At 39.2% G+C, this 22,558-nt stretch overlaps 1 protein-coding gene across 3 annotated transcripts in view; it reads right to left on the bottom strand.

Annotated features, from left to right (window-relative positions):
• Nucleotides 1-22,558, bottom strand: part of LOC123807079 (CREB binding protein) — a 134,200-nt gene that overhangs the window by 54,386 nt on the left and 57,256 nt on the right. For 2 of the 3 annotated variants that reach the window (XM_045820564.1, XM_045820562.1), the window contains exons 4-6: nucleotides 8,941-9,181; nucleotides 7,306-7,419; nucleotides 261-503 (exon numbers count right to left, since the gene is read on the bottom strand). The exons of the other annotated variant lie outside the window; for it this stretch is intronic. In XM_045820564.1, the coding sequence (XP_045676520.1) occupies nucleotides 261-503; nucleotides 7,306-7,419; nucleotides 8,941-9,181 (598 nt within the window). The remainder of the gene's footprint in view (nucleotides 1-260; nucleotides 504-7,305; nucleotides 7,420-8,940; nucleotides 9,182-22,558) is intronic. 3 annotated transcript variants of the gene reach the window in all.

Raw genomic sequence — 22,558 nt, 5'->3', positions numbered from 1 at the left:
CCAGGCAAAATGGCACAAACAAGCAACAAAAATGTTGGTTTACCTACAAATGTTATTCTTTTTACAAACTTGTAACAGTCTTTGCATTGGACACGTTAGCCTTTTCCTGGAAATTTTTTATTTCAACCATTTAAAAGATACCATCATAATATATACATATGTTAATGTCAATTTAAAGTAAAAATAATAACTCAAACAGCCTCAAGTTCCAGGAAGGTTTGTCATTCTCATCACTGCCATTTGCACATTCCTTCACTTACCCAGGGCGTTGAGAGTCCTCATCTGCTGGTGAGTTTGAGGCTGTGCTGGTTGCTGGCCAGGAACCTGAGGCTGCAGCTGTGTCTGGGGCTGGTTCAGGTAGGGGAGTCCAAGAGCAGCATACGCTCGCTGCATGGAGCTGGGGTCTATGGGATTTGGGTTACTTAAAGAAGTAGCATTCTGCTGGCCTGTACCAACAGAACCAATTGTGTTCTGAATTCCACTAGCTGGAGACCCCAGGATGGCTATAACAACAAACAGAGAAACAAACAAAAAAGATAAGTAAAAGGGAGAAGTCCATAAATGATTTAAAAACTAATGAGGAGCAAGTAAAAATTTATCGGAAGACTCTATGTATGCCATGAAGTATCACAACAAGGCTACTAAGGAAGGAAGTATGCAGAGAGAAGGATCCTATTCATCTTTTCTGCATGGCAGTAGTTGAGGAGCAAAAAGCTAAAGAAAATTCAAGCTTCTTTCTTAAAAAGTAACAGACCATAATATCAGAGATCATTAATAAAGCTGGTCAAGAAAGAGCATACTTGATTGACTGACTAATCTAGTTATAATTAATAGATGGAAAGAGGCTTGGCAATTCTGCAAGGACTTGCATTTGCACAGGTGTCACCTCAGCACCAATGATATGCAGGAACTGTCTCTGCCTCCAACAGCCACCCTTAGCTTCTCTATAAAAAGATCTGTGGCAATATAAAGAACCCTATTCCCAAGAGCTTCAATATTAACTGACAGATGACCCCAAACTTGCAAATCTTTGGTCATTTCAAGTTCAATTCATCAGTCAGTCTGTCCATCCATCCATCCATCCATCCATCCAAATGTCCTTATTGGCGAGCACTTACCATTTAAGTTTTATGGCATACTATTTATTCTTATTCCCTTCTGTCCAACTTCCCCAAACTTTACAGTCATGTTTTAAACAGAAGCTGATAAAATTGATACTATAGCATATGATCTTTAATATATAAAACACTTACACTAAGCCTTCTTGCAAAATCAGACCATTATGTGTATGAGTTATATTTTCACTTTCAACCATCAAAGGTACAACTCAAATACTTATCAGAGTAATTTAATTAAACTGAAAGGTGTAAAAAAAAAAAACCCCTTGGTAATTACACATTCCATACTATTAACTTTTCTAATAAGGATATTCAGATCTCAAATTAATTAATTCTCACTAGTCACAATTACATACACCAAGCACCTTATTATTATAAGTGAAAAGCAATTCCCAAGGTGCATTTTATGACAAATGTATAGCTAAAATAAGTCATACACAATATATTTTTTCTAATAGTTAGTATGTCCTTAAACTTTAAACATGTGCCCAGTACCCCTGAAACTAATATGCTAAATCTTCTAAAAGTACTATGATATATAAAGGAAAATAATAACGGTAGGATGATTTGTTTTTTCTATCACCTTGTGGTATAAGAAGAGACCCAGACTACATTTGATATACATAATGATCAACTAGGGAGAGGAACTTAAAGAAACAGGGTATCTACATGGCCTTCCATTTCTAGGCAAAGATGCAATAGCTGTGATTTAGTGACAAGTTCTCCCTATTATATTCCACTTTTGTCTATACTTCCTCAAATGCGATCCTTTTAGACAAAATGCCCCATCTTAGGGTGAATGCCATTCCCAAGTCCAAGGTCACTTCCAGGGCAACCAGAGCCTCCCATGGAAGCTGCTGACACGATCATTGTATTTTACATTTATGTTAAAAAAGCATTTATTCCTAAATATAAAACATTACCATATTTCTAAATATATATATATACATTTCAGAAGACAATAAGCATTTGGAACTTGATCTAACAATCAGAGCCATGAAAACAAAATATAAACAAAAAATGTCTAACATTTAAGCAAGGCCCAATGTGAGTCTTACTTCAGGATAAGAGAACACAGACATTTAGTTTGGGGGTGATGGTTGACTGCAAGGGAAGTTATCAGGTAAAAGCAACCATAAACTCTGTTTTGGGACCTCAAGATGCTACCAACCTTGCCCCCATGAATGTTTTCCTGATCTCTCTATTGGGCAGCAGTTCTTCCCTGAATTCTCACATTGCCTACTGAGTTTCTGCTTCTCTTTGGGCATTTACACTTCATATATTCACTTGCTCACTCCACCAACTGAGTACATATGCCTCAAGCATGACACTGTGTGCTGGGGCTCTGCTAGGCTCTGGGATGAGCACCAATCCTGCACTTACAGATCACAGAGTCTGTTGGGAGAGAACTGCAGCTCTGGACCCTGTATCAAGGAGGATCACACTCATCTCATCTTCCTCGTACATTCGGTGAAGGTGGGACCAATGTTTGACTCCTCTCAACTCTGCATGTTGAGGTGCTTACTAGCACAGGGCCTTGTAAAGTCCCCTCAGAGTTCAAGTGAGCTGTAGCAGTCTAGCAGAGTGAGTGGCCTTCCTCAGACACTTCCCACCCTCAGCGCTGCAGCACTGAGTTCTTCAGGCCAAACAAAATTATAGGAGTGTTAAGAACAGCAATGCTTCATCAATGTGGCATCATCAAGAATGAGGCCATCCACATTAATTTTATACATTACTGATGTTTACCTCCTTAAGTGTCAAAACTTGTTCTTTTAACCATTTTTACATCTTTTTTCCTTTCTTACAGCTAATGCTATACAGTTTCATACATAATTAACCGTCATGTCACACAGTATTATGTTAGCATTCCTACTACCAACATGTCTTTAAACCACTCCCTGACACCTCTACTACCCCTCCTCTCCCCACTGTTGCAGCTTAATCAGGAGCCCATGACCTACGAAGTAAAAGGCTATGTTTGGTGCTGAGCTATCTCCAGGACTCACTGTCACTTTTCATGTAGGTCTAAGGCAGTCCTTCCCCAATGAGCACAAAGATAATTCTACTGTAGATTGCATGCATAGTATACTCTTCTAACTTGCATTGTTTACCAGGAACTTCAGTCCCCAATCATTCTGAATAAAACTGAACTCAATCTGAAATACAATGAAAATTGACACATTAATTTCCAAAGCTTTGTCAGGGTGTTGGGAGACATACCACAAAGCAGTCAAAGCAAATACTATCTAGTCACCTCTTAGATTTCTAGGAAAAAGTTGTGCTGGAAGTTACTCAGGCCTGCACACATCTCCACAGAGTTGGTCTTGGTGCTATGCCTTGCAGGTGCTATGCTGGGTCTGCCTTCCTTTTCAGCACCCTCTTATGCACAGTGCAAGACAGGATAAAACGGAACTTCCTAGCCTCAGTGGCAGGCCTCCCATCAAGCAACTACTGAGCAAGAATGCATAAACTCTCCAACAGGTTTTCTTTAGAAGCCAAATGACTCAGAGGAGGGGGCAACACTGTATTTCCTAGAAGAGCAAGGACTACACTATTCTGATCAAATACACCACCAATGACTGTCTGGTACCTAAATTAGGGACAGACAAGCCTACTGCTCTGTCTCTACAGCCATTAAGGTTCTACTGCCTCCTCTGCTCCCCACCCCCACCACTGTCTGTCAAAAGAGGTGTCTGAGAATCTCTGAACAGCTCTCAGAGTCTGTTCAACAAACACTTAATGGAGCATCTCAGAAGCTACTCTTTATGAGTAGAAGTTCTAAGGAGGTAGAGTTGGACTCAATAGTATAAAGGGAGGTGCTTAAAACCATCAGAAGTGCCTAAAATTAGAACAATTACCCAGGCCAGGCAATGAGCCAGTAGAGGTATTCAAGCAATAGGCTGGAGGACTGCTGGCTGAACACTGTCAACAGGACCACACTGCAGCAGTAAACGGGTTCATTCTGGCTCTGGGGCTGACCCTATAGAATCTATCTGACAGCCCTTGTGGGTTTCTGAGTTAGGAAACCCATGGTTTCCTACAGATAATGACTCAAATCTTCTAAAACAGCTCCAGGAGAGATGCCCAAACCCTTCGAGGTGTTAAAGGCATCTCAGCTGTTCATCTGCATACCAATGATCTGGGAATTTGTTAAAAATGCCCATTCTAATAGAGAGAGCCTGGGATGGGCTCCAGTGTCTGCATTTCTAACAAGCCCCCTGGGAGTGCCTGTGTATAAGGTCTGAGGACTACACTTGGAGTAGAAAAAAACCTCACTGATGAGGCAACATGTGTTCTAATAGGGAATCTGGTCATGTGTCCACACAGCTCCGACTCCATGCCACCCTGTGAACTGGAATTTACTGAGTCAGATGCCAGGACTAACATTAGGATTATACAGACTCCTTGAATAGTCCTAATTATTCAATAAAATCTGATTATCTCTAAAAGGATGGATAGCTTGAGATCACTGATTAAAGAATCTCTAGAAAACAGAAAACCAAAAATGTCAACATAGCCCAAAAAGGTAACCAATGGTCTGGGTTTCAAAAAACATCAGGTTAGCTCCACAGGTAATTCCAGCAGGTTCTCTCAATAGAGACATCACTGAGAGAAGTCAGACAGTGGAATGTGTGCACCAGGTAAGGTGAGCAACTGTGGGAAACCCTGCCTAGAAAGTACATAGACTTGGTGGCACAGGGCATATGCTCCATGGGTCTCAATCCCCCAAAGGTCTTACCATCTCAATACAAATAGTCCCCCCTCTCCTTGAATTACCTTACTTGCACAGGAGCTTCTGAGTCCTGCCAGATCTTGCCCTTACAGGTATATCAGCTGTGATGACACTGTTCATACTTGTAAAATGTTCTTCTATTGTTACTTTATTGAAATTTGGCTCCATCAAGCCTCACCCTCTAGCAAACACTGATCCTCTCCTCAAGGACTGCTAATACTAGTGACTTGTCTCTATCTTGTTCCTTCAGGTAATACCATAGTCACATCATTTTTAATGTAGATATTCTGACGATGGAAGCCAACTTTAAGGTACTAGAAGGTTGAATCCACATTTCTTCTTCATTGCCTAAACCCAGTGCTCACATGTGGTAATAAGCACAATTTGCTTTAGCAGAGTTGAAAAATACCAACAAACTTTTAGAGAAAAGATTATCGCTGAACCTTTCTCACTCACATCAAACTCTTCTATCTATAATCACAAAACTGTTAGAGCCAGAATACAGTCCAAGTTGAAACCTAACTTGAGAAACATTAAAACAATTTTAGAATAAGCACTTTCATTTCTTTCATGAAAAATTACCAAAACTTCACACAAAGTTTATATTATAAAATCACCCTGGTAACATCTTACATTATGACTAGTAGAAACACTGTGGTTTACCACTTCACAGAGCACGCACCAGATTAATTGTCACAATAGCTAGGGAGTTATAAGGATGTTTAAAAAAAAAAAAACCCCACATGTTTCTTTTCTTTTTTTTTTTAAATAAAAACCACATAAGTTTTCTTAAAAAGAGAAATCTTAAAAGTTTACAATTGTCATGGTGATACAAACATCCCAGAAAAGCCACACCCCCAAATTAAAAGTTCAGAATAAAGTCTTAGCCCATTATCCACAGAATTAATACTGTACAACTACAAAATTAAAAAGTCTATTACTGAAATGCATCCTAAAACAGAAGAAATCGTAACCATCACAATATACTAACTTAAAAAATAGCTTTATACTAACTTGGGGGAAAAACAGCCTGCATTGTACTAGAACTACTGTCCTAAATACTTTGTTTAGAAGATGCAGATTCCTAGACTTTCACTTTATAAAAGAGATGTCCTGAAAAATTATATTAGTTGAAATTTTGGTCAATCAAAAAATAATTTAACTCATTTTGGAAAGTGACTTTGAAAGGAAACTTAGTAGGGCTCCTTCTATAGAGAGGGAGGGAGAATAATAGGCCCGTGGCCCCAAGATATCTCTTCTACATGACATGGACACTGCTGAGCAGAGTCAGCTCACTAAGCCTTTTCTCAAGAGAGAGGTGAGCTGAACTTAAAGGAAAAGCACATGGGTTAGTTATCACCAGTGCTCTACTCCCTTAGGAACAACATGTTGTTCCATCTTTCCCTGTACTAGTTGGAAACAACCAGAACGAAAAGCAGCACATACTCTCCAGGTAGGAGTGGGGTCTTGAGGAAGATGACTGAGAAGAATGAGAGTGATGAACATACAGCCACAAACAGGGGAGGGTGGCAAGTTGGCACAGACAAGATGGAGGAAGATGAGAAAAACTGCTGTGCTTCAAGTCACAGGAAGCAGCTCCACCCAGAGGGGTGACACAGTATCAAAGAAAATGTCCTATAATGTTCAATAAGGGACACATCCAAAGACCACAGTTTTACCTCTAAAATGACAGGAAAGGACTTGATATTGGGAAGAGATGCACATCTTTTCACTGCTCTGATGCCTACAGGGAACCCCTGGAAGCCACAGGCAAGCCTCCTGAGCAGCGATCACTGCTTAATTGATAAATCAGCTAAAGGCTACAGAGATGACTCCAAAGATGACAAAACAATGGGAATGATCAGAAGGAGGCAAGTTTGGGGCAGAGACTCTCACCTGTGCTGAATAAATTGTTAGTTATGCAAATAGGACTGGGAACTGCAGCTCCATGGAAGATGGAAACCTCACAAATGTCAACATGTCGGATTCTATACTGACCTCTGGCCTGACTGACTTGTCTATGACACAGACCCCAAACTTACTTTAGGATTAGGGGTTTCCAACTCTAAAAGAAGTGTCCCTTGCCCTACCCCCAAAGTCACTGCAATTATAGTAGCGACATTCAAATCCTCAGATACTGAATATCTGTCAAGAAACAGGAAGAGTGGTCACATTGGTGATAATCCTCTTCCACTGCTCTGCTGCTGCTAATTCTAGTGCAGGGGGGTGGAGGTGGCTGGGAAAGAAATTCCAAAACAACCACGCCCACCGAGCACACTGAGACTGTCTACTTGTTAGGCTCTACTTCATCCTTTTCTACTGTATATCTCCACTCGCTACTATAACTTTGTGGTTAATAATTTCTGCCCTACTTCTTACCTATACTTCTGAATTCTCTTCAGAAATAGCTTATTTTCTCATCTCCAAGCTTCTCTACCCCCAATGCTCACTTACTTTGTTGGTTTCGCTTGTCACTGGCATTTTTCAAAGGGAGGCAAACAGGACAGTCATGTCGTGTGCAGTTCTTCCAATGAGAGATGATTTGTCGTGAAGATGCACAATGGGCAACTATGACCAGAAAAACAACGAGATGTTATTTTTCTATCCAAATCGTCACACTTTCAATTACACCTAAATTATAATGCCAGGTTCCATAAGAAAATGGTAACAAGTGTAACCATAACATAGTACAGGCAGTCCTCAACTTACAAACAGGCATTTTTCCAAAAAGTTTGTAAGTTGATTGTTGAGAATTCCAAACAAAAACTTCCCACAGAAGCAATGTTATGAATGATGGGTGATTAAGGTTCAGCCCACAAAACAAAAGCTATTTGACCTGAAAAACTGAACAACTGGAATGAAAGGTACAATAAATAATTCTGCAATGCCATTATTTAAAATAAAAATGTTATAGTATGTTTCAGGATGAAACCATCTAAGTACCATAGGTGAAGAAATACAGATAGAGAAGCAAATAAGAAGTCTGCGGAGATTCTGAAGGGAGCCCCTGGACACTTTTCAAAGCACTTCAGAGGATAATTAAACCTGGTTCCTCTAAGTCTTTATCGCCATTTCCATACTGAAGCATTGCCATTTCTTTCTAAAGGTCTGGCATAACCTCTTCAGTTTCCCCATCAAGGGTTATGCTGGGGACTCACAAATGTCACAAAGTGAGATAGGCAGATAGGGAGAGTGTCTCCCCAAGGTTTATGAGCAAAAGAAAGAAAAGGAAAGAGGATAAAGTTTAGAGGATAGTAGTTAGTAAGAAACACTTTCTTCTGTAGAATGAAGGGGGTCTATGGTAAAAGAGGGAAAGAGGGGAAACGGGGGGTCACATGATGTACCTAAGTCACCACCTCAAGGGGGGAGGGAGGAGGTGGCAGAGATGATATGGTGTGCTCCGTTCCCCAGGTCACAAACAGTCACCCAGTATCCTGATTAGCTTCAAGACAAAAGTATGGAGGAGCAAGGCAGTGAGCCCTGACTGCCTGAACACATAGCACAGCTGCAAGAGAGATGCTTTGGGTTGAGGTAAGGGTGTGTACATGCAGATGTGTGTGCTACAATGCCCAAAAGAAAACTGTGATCTAGACATTTAAAATTAAGGAAGACTGTGCCTAAGAAATAACAAGAGTCTTCTGTGAGAGCCCTGGCTGGCATGGCTCAACTGACTGGGCATCATCCTACACAGGGCACATGCCTGGGTTTCAGGAATAATACCTGGCTGGGGCACATACAAGAGGCAACCGATCGGCGTTTCGCTCTTACATCAATGCTTCTCTCTTTCTCTTTCTCCCTACCTTCTCCCTCTCTCTAAATAAATAAAATCTTAAAAAAAAAAAGTCTTCTATGACAGAGGGAGGAGGAAAAGAACAAATGCAGGGCACAGCCTCATCCAGTAGAAGGTCACAGAATATATAAAGCCAAATCGCCTTTCTCCCTAGCAGTTAAGTGTTCCAGTGGCGTGTGAATGGATGGTGTATGGAGATGCAGGCTACAGGAACCCTATAATAAGAGAGCTGCCTAAGAACAAGAAGGATAAACTTCATCCTAAGATCTGTCAATAGGATTTCAGAAAATGGCACTTACCTTGACAGGCTTTCCCAGCCTGACAATGGGTCATGTGATTCAAAACATTTTTCATGGTTCGACAATGTGGGAGAGAGCAGGCCCGAACCTCTCCGTTTGCTTGTTCTCGTCTCTGACATTTATGAGCATGAAGCAGTAGAACCAGCTGCTGCTGTATCAGTTTGCGTTTTTCAGGATCTGCAGTGGGGCCCGTTGCAATTGCCTGAGTAGGTACAATTCCCACTGATGTTTGCATCTGAGACTAAAATAAAACAAATTAATAAACATTTTAATAATCTTTTAGAGTTCCAATTCATGTTATTAATTATTTTTCAAACAAATGCTAAAACCAATGAATATTGGCACAGAGAGAAGGCAGCTGGTATGGTTCTTTTTAATTCAGACTTTAAGGAAGATAAAGCAGCAAAGAAATAAACCAGCCAAGAAGCAAGGCTGATTAAAGTTCACTCGGGGCCCTGGATAGTGTGGCTCAGTGGATTGAGCACTGGCCTGAAAACCAAAGATTCGCTGGTTCGATTACCAGTCAGGGCACATTCCTGGGTTGAAGGCCAGGTCCCTAGTAGGGAGTGCATGAGAAGCAACAACACACTGATGTTTCTCTCCTTCTCTTACTCTTACCCTACCATTCTGTCTAAAAATAAAATCTTTAAAAAAAAAAAGTTCACTTGTATATGACTGTCGAAAATGATTCTTATTCTTATTTGTATGAGGAGTGACCCAAAAAACCCTGAAATTGTCTTATGGAGGGTGGGCCCCTTGTAGTGCAGACCCCCCCGTCCCAGGTGAGTGTTCTAGGAACCTATCTGTATCAGTGCACCAGACAGCATTGTTGTGAGAGGCTGAGTTCAGTTTCAGTGGATTTTTTTTTTGGAAGACTCTTTCAAAGCCTTTGCCCATTTCATGATGGGTGATTTATGAGCATACCTGCCCACACAACACTGAGTTTTCAAAAACGGCATAACCCCCGTGCCCTACCCTCCTCCCTATTCATTCAATCTCACCTGAGCAACTTTTTTTTTATTTCCCCGGATGAAATAAAGTCATCAAAGTGAAATGTTTACCAATGTGAAAGAGTCAAAAAATGGCAGACGCACTAAAAGGCATCAAAATTAGCGAGTTCAAAACTGTTTTAAGCAGTGGTAAAAAAGTCTAGATAAGTCTATTGCATCAAATGGAAAGTACTCTGAAAGTGACTGAAGTTTAAACATGTAAGAATAAATACACACTTTTTTTATAAATAAATTCTGGGGGTTTTTTAGGGTCCCTGCTCATAGTAACCTAAACCCAACTCGCTCTACAATACATACAACTTAGGAAAAGCTGTGTATTATATTAGGTGAAACCATATAAAATGCTGTTTTTGTAGGCCCAAATGGTCAAACATTGACAATTTCATATGGTTGAATTTAACTGAAAAATATTTGATGGAGAAGAATCACAGCCACCTTCTGGATTTCCTTATTTTGTGACCAAAAGGACAATACCTGCAGTATTCATTATCTGTTCTAAAAGACTAATATGACACTTATCCTTAATATGACTATCCAGTATAATTGTTAATGCTTATGAAATGCATTTCCTTTCATTAAAATTTCCACTCAGACACCTGACAGTATTTTCAAAAAATATCTGATGATCTGTTAAAGATACAGAAACAGTTTAGTTGCTTTCAACCTTTAAAAAGAATAAGCCAGACTGACTGTGCCTGTTATGGAAAATGGAAAAGGTGACCTACGGAGTCTTCTTATTCTTTACAAACTACAGCCAACGTTCTTCAGATGTTCTTCAGAACTCTGATGTTCTGACACTCCCAACTTGATTTTACAACACTCACCGCCTCCTCTGAAGTACACCACCACTCTGACTTTTCAAATGAAGAATTACAACCATATACTTTCAATTAGGAGGGAAAAAACTATTAAAAATATTCCTTAATGAACCAAAGCTCATTTTTAAAGTTACAGGGTTTTCTGGTTTGGTTCTAGCTTTATGAGAACTCAAAAAATAAGCATGTTGAAAAGCTGCATGGCTTTAATCAGGATCAAAACTCCTGGAAGCCAAACTAAGGTCTGATGCAAAAGCAAAGTCCTAGCTGAGAAGCATAGCTTGTTGACTTGAGTAGTAGTTAACTAAGACCAAACAGCCTCTTTTTCTTACATTAATTTCTCCCTCATTATAAAAGTAATGTAGAAAATTTGGAAAGCAACACAATTACTAAGAAAATAACGCTTGAATCCCAATATCCAGGAGTCCACTATTGAAATTCTGATAGGTTTTTCTTCTTCCAGTCTTTTTTTCTGTGAACATGCATATGTATGAACCATAGTCCTCTATTATATATGGTAAATATTTATATCTAGCTTGTTATTTACTCCAGGTTCTGTCTATATGGTATGACAGCAGGATATGTAATGAATGTAAGGCTGGATATAAATTGTAACCTCCCTTCTCCTTTTCTTGCAATTTAAAATAAAGCTTCAATATGTAGAGCTTTTGACTATGCTCCCAAAAGCACTCAGTATTGATGTTAAAAGTCTCCTCCTTCTTCACCTTATTCTCAGGAAAGGGGGGGGGAAAAAAAAAGCCCAATCAGAAACTAACAGGAATGGATATACAGAATGTGAGAAGTCTAAGATGATCCTTGTTTAGGTCTCTTTCTTTTGTATCTACAAAAATTTCAAACACAGGAAAGCAGAGAGGAAAGGATACCTTAACAATATGACTGATAATTCTTTAATATTTGCTAATACCTAAGTCCACACACAAATTTTTCTAGTTGTATAAAAAAGCCCTGGCTGGCGTAGCTCAGTGGATTGAGCGCGGGCTGGGAACCAAAGTGTCCCAGGTTCGATTCCCAGCCAGGATACATTCCTGGGTTGCAGGCCATAACTCCCAGCAATCGCACATTGATGTTTCTGTTTCTCTCTCTCCCTCTCCCTCTCTCCCCTCCCCCCTCCCTCCCTTCCCTCCCTAAAAATAAATAAATAAATAAAAATCCTTCTTCTTAAAAAAAAAAAAAAAAAAGATTTTTACACCTCTTCTGCACAAAGCAGGACCCAATTAAGGCCCACACCCTACAGCTGACTACTGTTTCCTCCTTTCCTTTATTTTCTTTTCCCTCATCAAAGGAGGTTTTCACTGCTTATACAGAGAGGGGAAGGGGGAGGAAGACAGTAAACATCAGTGTGAGAAAGAAACACAGATTGGTTGCCTTCTTGTATGCGCCCTGACTGGGGAATGAGGCCTTCAACCGGGTATGTGCCCTGACCAGGAATCAAACCTGCAACCTTTGGTGTACAGTACCACGCTCCAACCAATTGAGCCACACTGCTCAGGGTATCACCTTTATTTCCTAATGACAGTGACTTGAAGAGACCAAGACTGCTGTTTCTAAAGATATAGAAATGCTATAAACAAAATAAATAAATCATATTTAAAAATCAAGTAAAAATTCTAATCTTGCAATTAAATTATAAACAGATTGCTTTTAAGTCATTAAAAGTTAACACATTGTTTCTCATTTGGGATGTTCTTATTAGCATCTTCTGAACTATACATGACCATATGCTGATACCTCAACATGCAGAAATAGCGTGGTTGGAAATCATAGAGCACATTCAAAATGTTGTCTATTATCTGTCTATCAGTAGATGCTTAATGAGCTCCACACACTGTTTACACGTGTCTCAAAAGTAAACTGAAGGATGAAGCTGAATCAACAGCAAAATGGAACAGAAGACATGCCTCATGGCCCTGTGTTTGGCCCTCCCCATGTAAACCTGTATACTTGTGCAGCACTAGTACAGTCTGCAAAGTGCTTACAAACACAGGGTACATTGAACTCCCTCCTCTCTCAAACTGCTTCTCGGTGAGATGAAAGAGTTGTATGAACTGTAAGTGGCCTGAAATCTATGTCAGAGGCATCCTCAGACTGTACAGACTTCCCTGCTCAGGAGGGCACTGAGAATAAAAGGAAAAGTGCTTAGACAAGAATCTCCATTTAAAAATACAGAACAGAACTGCAGCATTGAAAACACCCACAAAAGTAGAGCATAGATTTTATGCAATTTTGCTTAAAAAACAGTAAGAACAAAGGGAGAAATCTCTCTTGCCAGATACCAAAGCTATAAAGCTACAGATTTCTGTATACAAGTCTAAAAAACCCCCCATGTACATTGATTCCTATATCATAAAATATAAAATTAAATTCCAGATGAATTAGAATGCATAAAAATAGATGGAAACAATTAAAAGTATTAGGAAAAATAAAGAATATTTTTAGAATGAAGATAAAAAACTTCTTAACATAAAGACTTAAGGTTTGAAAAAGGGAAAACTGAGGGAAAAATGGTTGTTTTTGAGAATGGAAATAGTCAAAAGTCAGGACCATTCTTAAAGCTCCTGATACACAGGGTGGGGCCAAAAGGAGCTTTACAGCTGTGTGTACACGAAACACAGTTTGTTCTTGTTTTGTGATTTACTGTATTATTTTCCATACAAACAACTGTAAACCTACTTTGGCCCCACCCTGTATGTTGTTAAATTGTTTTCCAGAAAGGTTGCAGCACTTACTATGTAAAATGTTCTATACCTTGGTGACGAGAAAACTCAATGGAGAGAAGAACAGTTTTTTCAACTAATGGTGATGAAAAGGACAAGACAACTGGATATCCACATAAAAAAAAAGGAGGGTGAACCCCTTCTTCACATCAAACTCAAAAATTAACTCAAAATGAATGAAAGATCTAAATGTGAGAGCTAAGATTATAAAAATGTTTAGAGAAGATAACAGGAGTAAATCTTCATGACCTTGGATCAGGCAACGGATTCTTGGACATGTCACCAAAAGCACAAACAACAACAACAAAAAATAAACTGAACCTCATTAAAATAAAAAATTGTTATGTCTCAAAGGGCACTACGGAAAAAGAGTGAAAGATGATTCTAAGAATTAGAGAAAATATTTGCAAATCATGTATGTGATAAAGGACTTATATCTAAAACATACAAAGAACTTTTACAGTTCAATCATAAAAAGACAAATAACCTAATTAAAAATTGACAGAAGACGTCAATAGACATTTTCCCAGAGAAGATATACAATTGGTCAATAAGCACATGAAATGAGGCTCAACACCATCAGTCATCAAGGAAATGGAAATCAGAACCACAATGAGATACCACTTTGCATCCACCAGGCTACAACAAAAAAAGACAGTAACAAGTTATGGAGAGCATGTGAAAAATTAGAAGCCTTATACAATACTGGAATGTCAAACTAAGCAGCCCCTCTGGAAAAAGTCTGGCAGTTCATCAAAAGGTTACACCTTGAGTTACCATATGACCCAGCAATTACCCTCCTAAGTATATACTCAAGAGAAATGAAAACATATGTTTACACAAAAATGTGTACACAAATGTTTGTAGCCTCATTAGTCACAACAGCCAAAAAGTGGAAACAACTAAAAATGCCCATCAACTGATACATGCTACAACGTAAGCTTTGAAAACATTATGCTAAGTCAGTGATTTTCAACCAGTGTGCCATAGCATGCACGCTGGTGTGCTACGAGAAATTTTAAAACATTCAATAACTGACTATTTAGTCAGGGGCACTGACCTTTGTTCCCTTAGGTTGTCAAAAAATGTGTTTTTGGTGTGTCACAGAATTTCAGTAATTAGTTTGTGTGCCATGACATGAAAAAGGTTGTCAAATCTGATTTCCATAAAATGTCCAGAGTAGGTAAATGCAAAGGGGCAGAAAACAGATTAGTGGTTGCCTCCAGCTGGGGGATCAGGGGAAATGGAGAGTAACAGTTAATGGTACAGAATTTCATTTTGGAGTGATAAAAATGTTCTAAAACTGACTGGTGATGATTGTAATCTTTAAAAGGGAGAATTCTATATGAATATGTCCTCCAAAGGCTGTTAAGTTCTAGTTAGCTAATCATCAAAGAAACAAAATGAAAGCTAAAGATATTTTTCACCTATCAGTAGGACCAAGATAAAAACATGATGACTGGTATTGATGAGGAGATAGAGAAATATCAATTCTCAGGCACTTTGGTAGTAATGCAATTTAGTATGGCTTTGGAAAGCAACACGTATCAAGCAGAAAAACGTGCATTTCTGGCCCTAGCTGGGTGTGGCTCAGTGGACTGAGCACCGGACTGCAAACCAAAGGGTCACTGATTTGATTCCCAGTCAGGGCGGGTGCCTGGATTGCAGGCCAGGTCCCCAGCATGGGGCACATGAGAGGCAACCACATGTTGATGTTTCTCTCCCTCTTTCTCCTTCCCTTCCCTTCCCTCTAAAAATAAATAAAATATTTTTAAAGAAAGGTATAAATAAGAGGATGAAGGAATAAAAAAAGGAAAATGTGCATTTCTTCTGATTCAGTAGTTCCACTACTTATGACTTATTATTAGGGAAACACTGTAAACTAGCACACTAAAATGCTTGTGCAAAGATAGGCATCACACCTTTATTAAATTAAGAAAAATTGTAAAACTCCTAAATGCCTTTCAAAGGCAGACTAACTAAATAAATTATGGCAAGAGACCTAATGAAATAATACACAGTCACAAAAAATTAGGCAGGCTCCAAGAGACCCCAGTAACAGCCACGTGGAGCAAAATAATGGCCTAGCTGAGGCCTGTCCTACAATAATTGTTATAATATAATAATAATAATAATAAATAATATAATATAATATAATATAATATAATAATAATACATTAGACCATTATACTTTCATGAAAAGCTGTCTTTAACATATTAAGCTAAAAAAGAAAGTTACACCTGGCTGGTGTAGTTCAGTGGTTTGAGTGAGGGCCTGCGAGCCCCCAAGGATCACTGGTTCAATTCCCAGTCAGGGCACATGCCTGGGTTGCAGGCCAGGCCCCCAGTAGGGGGTGCGTGAGATGCAACCACACATTGATGTTTCTCTCCCTCTCTTTCTCCCTCCCTCTCCCAGCTCTCTAAAAATAAGTAAATAAAATTAAAAAGAAAGTTACAGAATAGTATAAGGTCATTCATTTTTTCTTTATTAACTCTATATGTTTGTATCTATTCTTAGTAAAACCCTAATATTATCTAGTGGTTATCGCTAGACAGTGATGGGATCATATTTATAATTATGTGTTGTTTGAACATTTTACAAGCATCTACTATTTTTAAAATGAAAAAAAAATTCTACTTTTGGGGAAAAAAGAATTCAGAAGAATCAGTAGAAAATGACGAATAAAAATAAAAAATAAACCTGTAAATGTACTAGAGGGTAATAAGATGAATATTTTGTAATGCAAAGGTGGTTAAGACCTTCCTGAAAACAAACAAACAAACAAAGCAAGCAAGCAGTGGTTCCTAAAAAATTCCGAGTAAAAACCTCTTCAAATATAGATTTCCCATTCCTCTGTCCCAGAAACTGATTTAAAAATCTAGGGTGGAGCCAGAAGCAGTTCTATCTGGTGAAGTTCCATAGGGGATGCATTACTAATTTTAGTTTTATAGTTTCCTCAGATTTTCCAAAATGAACATGCCTTTACTTTTACAGGGAATAAGACAGAAACATTTAAAGAAAAATGCCACAGGTAATTCTGATGCAGTGGTGGACTGTGCCATTAAGGAAAGTGCAAGAGGAGAGACTACGGGAGCACTTATACTCCCCTCCAGGACCAGCCACAAGGACATATGTGAAGGCAATCAACAAACTAGAAGAAAATACTGAACACACAAGGCAAAGCAAACAATAATACAGGTATTATTTTTTCTCTTCCTCTTGGCCAGTCTTTACTTCTCAAGTACTTCATGCCAGGCTCTGTTTTCAGTGCTCATTTAATACACAATTCCCAAGGAAGGATCTAAACAAGGGCCAGCACCACCTTACAAGAGAAGTACCTGAGGCCCATAGGTGTGCACCTTGCCCAGGTGGTGGAGCGGGAGGTCCAGCAGTAGAGTCCCCACCCCTAACCTCTCTGCCACCCACCTTGCTTTATAAAGTATTCTAAGAGACTCTAGCAGAAAAACTGGCAAAGGACAGGAACTAAGCAACTCAAAAAAGAAATAGGTATTTCTTTAAACATAAGTACTTTAATTTTTTACCAGTAATCAAAAAAAATTGCAAATCAAAATAATGAGACACCATCTTCTGCTATCAAAGCTCATAGTGATAAACCTACAGCTTTGGGAGCATCTTGTAATGCTGGTGATCTGGTATGTGGCTTTTGTTGGAAGGCAATAGAACAATATCCATCAAAAGTCTTAAGATGTACACAATATGCATTTCTGGAATTCAAATCAGCTAATATGTAATTCCTAATCATGGAAAGAAAAGGCTAGCGTGGTGTGGAAGTCACATTGGTTCACTGTGACATCCTCCACCCCCCAGCATGTTAGCATTTTGAACTATGAGTAACAGCAGGTAAATACAAAGACACAGAACCAGCAGCTGTGGGGGTACAACTCACCACACTCCCATTTGCTAGATTTGGCCACATGCCCTTTGCATGTATCATTTGTCATCATAGCTCAACCATCATTTATCTAAGTCCATCAAATGGTTTTGAAAGGCAAATATTATATTTCTGTGGTATTCCTTAATTTTTTAAAGGAATCTAACATGTACTTTTTTTTATTAGGGTTGCTATTGTTACATGATTTTAAATAATCAACACCACCCCCATTTTTTCTATATGCCCGATACTCTACCCTAAGGATATAATCACAGCTATGCACAGGAGTATATAAGAAGTTTATCTTGGCATTATTCCTAGAAAAATAAGCTATTTTTCATTAAGTGTCCAAAATAGCTTTTAATATCTGCAAAGGACTCCAGTGCGAACAGTAAGAAGCAGAACTTGACCAAGGCAGAATGGGGATGAAAGAGCTTCCTCCCACCACACAAACCACTGCCCCAAATCCGTATCAGGCTGGGATCCCTATAGACAGCTCTTCAGATCAACCTGGCCCCAAATTCCATGTCTCTGATGGGGTACAGACCCACACACCTCTGACATCCTTGCCTGGCCTACCTGGAAACTTTATTTCTCCCCAACCTCCAGTTACAGTTAGAAAATGACACCAAAGTGAACACCAGGTGGGACAAGAGATTGCTCTGCAATATTTGCTTGTTCCGATTCCCCCAGAAGGGCCCTAGAACAGCTGGGTATACAAAGCTTTGGAGTCATAAAATAAAGAAAATACTCATTAAACGCATACAGCTATCAAACTGGGAAGAAGAGATAATCACCTTTGGGATGATAAAGATCAACTGTAAGAAACAAAGCCGTTTTAGACGGAAGGACTGTTTCTTTTCCTTTGGTGTTTATTGATTTTTTTTTAAACCTTACAACTTTAAGATTTAAACTCAACAGAAAAATAACTTAAAATTACTTTAAGATGGGTCAAAATTATTTCTAAGTAATTTTCCCAATCAGAATGCTGTGACCTGACACTGGAAAACAAGAGGCTAAATCAAGAAGGAAAACTCAATGGGTGAGATGGAAGGCAAAGGCGGGGGGGGGGGCGCCAAAGTCAGGGGGATTGATAAGTGAACAGACCCTCACCCCGCAACTCTATACCCTGCCTCAAGATGATTCCTTCTGAAGTGGGGAGTTGGTCTGCCAAGAAGGAATGAGTGGTTACCTGCTACCGCACAAAGAAACCCTACAAGGTAGAAGGTGCTGGATCAATCCCAAGAGCCAAAGTGACAGGCCAACCAGACCAGCAGGTCTCCAGTGAGTTAAGGGGTCTTAAAAGGTATCAGGCCCATTGACCAAAGGACCAGTTCAAAAGAACTACCAATTAACTAATAAAACTTTTAAGGAATATTCTTGAATACCACCGATATTTACAGATTCTTCAAAAATATTTACTATAGTTAAGTTTTTCATAACTTGGTAAATTAATCATTTCACTAGCAAATTTGTTTTAGTAACTTGAGTCATAGGACCATCTCAGGTGATTATGGAAAAGGCAACAAGAAGTTAGGATGATCAGGGCTGTGAAAAGACTGCTTTAGTTCCTCACTCTTCAGATACATTAAAGCAATGCATTTGTATCTTTGGTGGCTCTGACTGTCCCCATCCAGACCCATTAAATGTACTATCTACCAAGTTCTAACAGTCACTTAATTTCTCAGAAATGTCTGGTAAACACAGCCCTGGCTGGCGTGACTCAGTGGATTGAGCACAGTCCTGTGAATCAAAGGGTCACAGGTGCAATTCCCAGTTAGAGCACAAGTCTGGGCTGTGGGGGCTAGGTCTCCAGCTGGGGGCATATGAGAGGCAACTGATTGATGTTTCTCTCCCCTTCTCCTACCCTTCACCTTTCTCTAAAAATAAATAAATAACACCTTAAAAATTAAAAAAAAAGAAAGAAAGAAAAGAAAGAAATGTCTGGTAAACAGCCCCACTATGTGCTGCTAACAGGCAGGCAGAAGTTCTAACACTAGTTATTTGTAGGTATGTAGCACAGCTTGTTTAGACAAAAGAAACCTTCTACTGGGTCTCTATGTGAAGTGAAAGAATTGAATGTCTCTCAAGATAATTTATGCTTCCACCTAGAAGGTTTCACCTAAGAAAGGGCAATAATAACCACACTCTAGAAAAGACATTGTTGGTTAATGGAAACTCATATTGGAAACAAAGTTAAATGACCTTCACTGAATACTTGCAATACCTTCCATTGTGCCTGATGTCAAAGGACTTCATTAAATTTTCTCAATTTACAGTTTCTTAATATTTGTAACATATCATATTTTGTGCTTAGGCTATGTTTCCCAGATGATATATGTTGTCAAAACAAAAGGGGGTATGTTTAAGCAGTAGGAAGGATTTATACAGCTACTGATAAAAGTTAATTCTTGCTTTTGGTAAAGATTTTTACTTACTTATTTTTAGAGAGTGAGGAGGGGAGGAAGAGAAACATTGATCCACTGCCTCTCACACGCCACCAAATGGGGACTAGGCCCAGAACCCAGGCATGTGCCCTGACAGGGAATCAAAATGGGGGCCTTTCGCCTTGCCAGAGGATGCTCAACCAACTGAGCCACACTGGTCAAGGCTAGACTAAACGTTACTATTCAAAGGCCCCATAAATTCATGTTCTCAGGTGGAGGGGGGAAAAAAAAAGAGTAATAGTAAAATCCTAAAATTATACAAATACTTGGATTACTAGTAATTATGGGCCAATACTTACTTCCCAAACTTTTCCCATGTTTTCCAATTATTGAGGCATAATTCGTAGTCATGGAATGATTTTCTATAGAAACTGCTCTCATGGTGAAGTGCTAACATGACTACTCATTCATTGTTTCCATGAAAATGAACAGAAGTGCTCTCCTTGGTCCTAGGGCAGAGGCAAATATCAAACCTCCAGTGATTTTTAAATCCTCACATGTGAAGGACAGAGAGCCAGCGTGCAATGTTAGGAATGTGAGCATCTCTGCAAGGAAGCCCTTGGGTACGAGGCTTAACTCTGATCAGTTAAATGTCTTGATCCCTCAATGATCAGAGACTGGATACAGAAGACAAAAAGTTATGAGAGAATAGGACAAACAAAGGTGGGAGTGGGGGTGGGATGGGAAGTCTTCTAAAGTACTGAAGTGTACACAAAGATCAACAAAGTAAGCCCACCCCACAGAGGGACAGCTGGGCATCAGGTCACCACTGCAGTGGACAGTGGCTCTAAAAGCATTCTATATCAGCGATTTTCAACCTTTTTCATTTCACAGCATACAAACTAATTATAAAATTCTGCAGCACACCATAAAATACATTTGCCAATCTGACAAAAAAGGCAGGTATAATTTTGATTCCTTCACATGGGATGTCTGTTATGTTTGCTGTTGTCATTTTTTCATTTGACAGTCTAAAGGAACAGAGGTCAGTGCCCCTGACTAAATAGTCAGCTATTTCATGTTTTAAAAATTCTTGTGGCACACCAGCTGAAAATCATTGTTCTACATCAAAGTCACTGAAAGAGCTTGTTTAAAACTGTAGATTCCAGTAAAGAGAAAGAACAAGCCCATCTATTTGGCAGTTCTCCTGAACTGTCTTAGAGGGAATTAAGTGACATACAGTGGGAAACTGATAAAGAAAAAAACCTGAAGTTTCACAAATAATAGTGACCACAAAAACACAGATTCCTCACCCTTCCTCTAAGACAGCGATTTTCAACTGGTGTGCCACAAGAATCTTTAAAACATGCAATACCTGACTCTTTAGTCAGAGACACAGACCTCTTTTCCCCTAACACTGTCAAATAAAAGAAAATGACAACAGCCAACAAAACAATAGCCATTCAGTGTGACTGAATCAAAATTACACCTATTTCTTTGTAAGATGAGCAAAAATTTATTTTTTTTCATGTGCTGCAGAATTTTAGTAATTAGTTTATGTGTGCCATGAGATGGAAAAGGTTGAAAATCTCTGCTCTAAGAGTTACTGAACTGGAGGTCTGGGTGGGGCCCAGGAACCAGTCATTCTGATGCAGTGGGTCCAAGGACATGCTTTGAGAAACAGAGCAAAACTAACTCTGAGGTGCACAGTTACCCCTGCAAGGGCCATGGATGATGGCTTGCCATCCATGTGCTGCCAGTGGCCCTGTCTCAACTATGCTATTCTGAATTCTACAACCCTCCCCAGCATAAATAGATTTTCATCAGTTACACTTTCCTTCCATTTAGAGACCTAGATCAGGAGCTGCCCGGGTGTCTCATCTAAATTTTCCACATCTATTCTCTAACATATGACTGAAACAAATCCTAACACCACTCTTGTGAGCAATTTTAAATAAGCAGCACTCCTGATAAAACTCTTGTGTTACAACTTTAAGAATGGTCAACTCTCATAATGTAATTCTTAGTTTTTCTCAAAATGAAAAAAAAGTCACACATTAAAACTTCCTATGAGAAATTACCCTTGTAAGAGACCACACCCAGGGCCCAACAGTAGACTCCCTGGGAGAACCTGATGAGGAGGCCCCTTTGGGCACCAAATGTTTGCAGATTAGATAAGCTGAAGATGTGTCCCACTTCCAAACAATGCTCTTAAAAAAAAAATAAAACAAACAAACAAACAAAAAAATCCCAGACTGTACTGTCATGAAGGTCAGCAATGACCTCGCTGACAACTCCAGTCCCACCTGGAGTTTGAGTTTCCCACCTCTCTGCAAACACTCCTTTACTCTGTGTTAAGACATTTTTCTGATGAAAATGGAAGGACAATGTCACCAGGAATCAGGTGGCCTCCTCTTTCAGAGGTACCCTGAAACTCCTCCTCCTCCTGCACTCTGCTGCACACCCATCCTTTGAGAAAGTCCATCAGACCTCAATCTCTGTCTACAGAAAGATGGCACAATATTCAACTCTTCCCAAACTTGCTCCTGTTCCTTTATCAGTAAAATTTAAATACTTTTAAAGTTCTTGTATCTACGTAAGCTGTCCTGGAAAACTGTATAGTGAATATATGTTTAACAGCTGTGTCACTCATTAAATTCAAATTATGAGCAAGTAAAAGAGCATGCATACTGTATTTTATAGGACCTAAAACTGTACTGTTTCTAATACATCCTGATTTCAGATATATTACAATGTGAAAAAAAATGTGCATCTTGG

Source organism: Phyllostomus hastatus, unplaced genomic scaffold (assembly GCF_019186645.2).
Source record: "Phyllostomus hastatus isolate PE091 unplaced genomic scaffold, TTU_PhHast_1.1 phas_scaffold_442, whole genome shotgun sequence".
NCBI lineage: Eukaryota > Metazoa > Chordata > Mammalia > Chiroptera > Phyllostomidae > Phyllostomus > Phyllostomus hastatus.
This window is presented reverse-complemented; position numbering and strand designations above follow the sequence as displayed.